This window comes from Toxorhynchites rutilus, chromosome 2, assembly GCF_029784135.1.
Source record: "Toxorhynchites rutilus septentrionalis strain SRP chromosome 2, ASM2978413v1, whole genome shotgun sequence".
In the NCBI taxonomy this organism is placed as follows: Eukaryota; Metazoa; Arthropoda; class Insecta; order Diptera; family Culicidae; genus Toxorhynchites; species Toxorhynchites rutilus.
This window is the reverse complement of record NC_073745.1, coordinates 324,897,896-324,903,003: the sequence shown is the minus strand read 5'-3', so window position 1 is coordinate 324,903,003 and position 5,108 is coordinate 324,897,896. Positions and strand designations below refer to the sequence as shown.

The 5,108-nt window shown below is 42.4% G+C and overlaps 1 protein-coding gene across 1 annotated transcript; it reads right to left on the bottom strand.

Moving 5' to 3' along the window:
- Positions 1-2,944: 2,944 nt before the first annotated feature.
- LOC129768729 (kxDL motif-containing protein CG10681) lies at positions 2,945-4,228 on the bottom strand. Its single transcript, XM_055770567.1, has 2 exons — positions 3,977-4,228; positions 2,945-3,921 (listed from the first exon to the last, which is right to left on the bottom strand). The coding sequence occupies exons 1-2, from the start codon at positions 4,138-4,140 to the stop codon at positions 3,348-3,350; spliced, it is 738 nt and encodes a 245-aa protein (XP_055626542.1). The 5' UTR covers positions 4,141-4,228; the 3' UTR covers positions 2,945-3,347.
- Between the last annotated feature and the right edge of the window lie 880 nt (positions 4,229-5,108).

The following is a 5,108-nucleotide window of genomic DNA, read 5'->3' as shown; positions in this document are numbered from 1 at the left end:
CCAGGCCAGTGGAGAGGAAGCTGTGCCGTTGAAGATGCCGAAGTTTTTATTATGCTCCTCCCCATCGTGGAGGGGCACGAATAAGGATCTTCTTCACTGATCCATTATTCAGACGCTAGATTTTAAAAAATAGTTCGGCATCTTTTAGGTAGCAGACAAGCGCTGCTACTTTGCTGGATCGTCCCTCAAGATGTCTCTTACACTCCCGCTGATTTCGTGAAGGTTTCGCAGATCATCAAATTTCGGGCAACCACACAAGAAGTGCTCGACGGAGTTGTGGATTTGGCATAGGTCGCAGAGTAGATAGAAGGGCCCTCCATTGAATCCGTGTGAGACCGAGCAGTGACCGGTCCTCAGTCTGGACAGGATTCGTTGTTCTCTCATTCGTTTAACATCGTCAAACCTGACAATCATGTCCTTGACTTTTCTGAAGAACTGCCCCCTCTCTGTGAACCACCTTTCGGTCCAAAAGGTGCGGAAAGAGTTGGTGATCCACAACTTCACATCGTCAAGCGGCACATCCCGAGTGAAGAACGGTCTTGGGTGACCGATTCCGGCAAACCGGTCGGCCGCTTCATTCCTTGCGATACCGTTGTGTCCGAGGACTCACATGAGCACAGTGTCGGGCAATATGTACTTTCTGATGGCCTGTACCCATGGATGTTTGGACTTGATCGCACCAATGGCATCAATGGCGCTTGCCGAATCGGAGACGACCAACAACGGCTTGGAAGATGAAGTTGTAGTTGCCTCGAAGATGCCGGCCACTTCGACCGAGAAGACCTGGCAGATATCCGCGAGTTTCTTGTGTTCCAAAGATGTCAAACACATCAATTTTGCAAAATTTCTGTCTCAGAAACATTTTTTTTTTATTTACAGAGACTTAGACTCTCGATTGATGATAAATTACATTTTACTTAAGATGTCCGTCTTTACCACCATTCCTCTACTAGGTGATGTATCATGTGGTGACACGAAATAAACAGATTCGCGATCCTCGCCTATTTCATCTGCACTGCTTTGGAGACGGACATAAGCGGACCCCAGTGAATACTCACAATATTCAAGGATGTTTAGCTTATTGAGAACGCAAAGAACGCGAGGCGCAAAGTAATTTCCCAAACGGAAATTTATAAGTTTATGCACTTAGCACAGAAAGAATCAAGGAACAACAGAGCCAGCGATATGTCGGGAGCTAACCAATTCATTGACCCCAGTGGAAACCACAGTGCAAGAACCCCCAGAGTCAGAAGATCCATAACCAGTTTAACAGTTAATACGCGATCTGGTCTTTCGTTACGACGAGATCCAGATCCTTTGTAGTGCCTCAGGATCCAGAAGTTGCAGCATTCCCGCAGACTGACAAGTGTAGTAAAGATCATGAACGAGCACGTTTTTCTACTGCACGTGGTTGATGCTCACAGGAGTTGCAACTGACAGATGATGTCTGTGCTGATGTGGCGCTAGTTGAGGATACCGTGTGAGGCCAAGAGGCGGACTGCCCCAACATCAACGTGAAAGATGTGAATCGAAACAAGCGCGCCGCAATTGGAAGGCTGCTAAAAGCTATCCAGGAAAAACTCGTCCTACCAATACAGTCTAGGCGAAGCTATCTAGGTGATCGAAGACATTAGTAAAAACAGCGGCATGGGGTTCGACCTAGACGAGTACCGCTGTGTCCATTTGCTGAGAGGACAACTCATTGAATCCGAAGGCTACGAAATTTACGTTGGCGAGTCGAATTGAGATGTAACTCGTGGTGAATCTCATAAATATCATGGATTCCGATTTCTCATTGGGATTCGCCATTCGACATCAAAACGAAGCTGAGACAAGTTGTTGAATCGAGTGAACTACCTCAGAAGACTTTCCTAAACGAGGGGAAACAAGGAACGTGCGAACAATTCGTGGTTCATTCTCCTTCTCCGTTTTCCTGTACACCACCAAATATACGGTTTTAAGCACTCGTAGTTCGAAAACCCCAAGTACTTGTGAGTATTCTTCGAGCATCCTCCATGATTCATGCCCATAGAGAACAACCGGTCAAATAAAGGATGTGTACATGGTACACTTCGTACGGGGTGGGAGTTTGTTGGACCTTAAGTATTTCTGCGGAGTCTATAGTATGCGCGACTTCCGTTGACTCCGTATCTCCGAATTTCATGGCTGTTGTTGTCGTCAGTTGTTATCAACGAGCAAAGATAGACAAATTACTCTACCACCTCAACCTCGTCGTCGTCGATCACAACACTTCTACCAAGAAGAGTTCTGTCACGATCAGTCCTACCTGATAACATGTATTAAGATATATTGATACCAAGCTCGATCAGTCCTGCTTCGTGTTATTGTATGTGAATCGCACTTAACACCTTCCAGCGTCACGTTAAAGAGCAGGCAGGAATATCTATAACCTTGTCGAAGTCCCCTCTTATTCTCAATGGATTCCGGCAAATCGCATAAGATCCGCACACCGTTCATCGTTGCCTGAATAGGTCTTGTTAGCTTTCGAGTAAAGACGTTTTCATCAATGATTCCCCATAGCTATCGTCGGTCGATCGTATCATATGCGGCTTCGAAGTCGACGTAGGGACCTGATACTCGCGGCACTTTAAAATGAGGCCTGATAACTTCCCACAAATTTGTAACTATTGGCGATAGACGACGAAAAACGATCTGAGACAATTTTATTTATATAGGCCAGATTACCCCATCCTTTCACTTTTCCGGTAGATGTTCTGTCTCAGTTCCTGAATAACCGATGCACACTTTACCTGATTAATGGCCTCTTTTACTTCACTCATTGTCGAGGGTGGTACGTCTTCGTTGTTTACTGCACCGGTGTTGTCCTCTTCAACGCCGTCTTGGTCTCCTATCCGCGCTGTTCATGTGTTCATCTTTAGTATAGGTAAGAAAATTTGACGATTTTGAAGAAGACGTCTTGTGATTATTCATAATTATTGCAAAACAGATTTATTTTTTTAATACTATTGTTATACATTCAATATTATAATCTTACATACAGCATATAGTTATCCGTTTTTAACACCTTGATCCGTTGATGTGTAGGAATCTTTTCGCATGGTTTGCTTGAATAGATTTAGGGTCGGGGTAATTATTGATTTAATTTGGACCCACAATGGCAAATTCGTTGCCTTCAATATATAGAAAACGAAAAGTTTCAAAGTATCATGCAAAAAGCAGGAAAATTTGCCGTACACCTATTTTATTTGTGAGCAACTAAAATAAATTAATATTTTTACTATCTGTTTGCTTAGTTATGGTTTGAGGCGGTCGCATCATACAATCTTAGCATCGTGAGATAAATTCAGAAAAAAGCCTATAGTCTTTCAACCAGTGTCAGATGTGCACTCTGAAGAATCATTCGAATTATCCGTAGAGCTACTGTGGGTAGATAACAGGGAACTTCTCTTGGAGTCGCACGGAGTGGTTTTCCGGGATTTTCGATTTTCCGGACTTTGTTCCATCTTCATATAACTGACAGTTGTCGATGGTTCGCTCGCCTGATTCTCGTTGAGTTTTTTCTTCTCTTTCTGAGAACCTTCCTTTTGTGTTTGGTTATTTTTTGGTCCTACAACTGACACCTTTACCGGGGTTGTCGCATGAGATTGACTATTGCATTCGTCCAGCGATTCCGCCCTAGCAGCCGTATCAATTTCCTCCTCTTCGTCAAAGCTTATGGGTTTATTCTTCGCCTCGGCCTCAGCGAAAGGCTGAGGATACTGAGTTCCTAATTTGGTTTTAATGTTTCGTATCTTCTTGAAAATGTAGTCCAAATCCTTTTTCATGTCATTGAGCAGCTTGGTATGTTTCTTGAAATCGTCGCTTGCGATTTTGAGCCGACTTTGGCTCAAGGCATTACAGTTCAGCAGCATTTCATTGGTTTTCTCAAAACGTTGCAACCTGCAAATCAATCACATTCAGTATAACAGCGGAAACCAAAAATCAATAATTTCACATTTGCTTCTGTGCCCTAATCATGACTTCCACATCGGTTTGATTCACCAGTCCAGCCAACCCTTGAACAAACACTTCTGGGGCGGTGTAGTTTTGGAAGCACTCGATGCTGAATTCACTCTCAGGCCGACCCGAGTGCATGCTGCTACTCATTTCGGAATTCATCTTTTTGTTCCAGTGCGATTAATCCGAAGCAGACACCAAATGAACGATGCTCTTAGATATGTTGGGAAGCATAACAAAACAGTTTTTTCAAGTGACGTTTTGCAATTGGAGAAGGATGAAGGTTGTCATACAAGAGGTGAAACATTTTCAAAGGTGTCATCAATTTGGAATGTGGGAAAAAGTTATCTTTATGAATATCAGTTGGTATGTTTAATTATGTACATATTTATTTGAATCATGTGTTCAATTCAATTGACGCAATGTGACGGGACGAAACGTAAACGTGACGTGGATGTTGTATGTGAAACGCACTTAAATCGCATAACAAGCGTATATATAACATTATATGCCCTACATTTTGGTTGGCATATAAAGCGCCTAACTGGCATATACCTACAAAAGGGGAGGCCATATACATACATGGCAAGCGCTCACCGAATTAGTTTGGATGAATATGCAACTTTCACGGACCATAATAGCGATCATGTTTGAATTAAATTGCGATATGATATGAATATATTCATGGATCAAAAACCAAATTGTTTTGTTTTGGTGAATCATACAATAATCCATTTTTATCTGTTAATTGATGATGATTTTCGTTCATACTCGTTTAGATTCGTTTAGCATTCCCAGCGGTTGCGATGTTTTGGGAATAAGCGACCAAAAGCACTTCTTTTTTAAAATTTAATTATTTTGCAAGATCATGAATCCATTGGTGATTGATAACTTCGAAAATCTACTCCAACTGATTCCTCAGTCAAGTTTTATGTCTTTATACCATGAGTACGTTACCCACGAAGTGCACCCTTCACCAGGCATCTCCAACCAAGTTTGCTTCCCATACTTTTGCAATTCCTCTGTCATTTTTTATCTGTCCATGCGACAAAAAATCCATGGAATCCCAGATCATCTACGCTCCGATTATATTCCGCCGATATTTTCGGCAGAATATGGGAAAGTTAGAT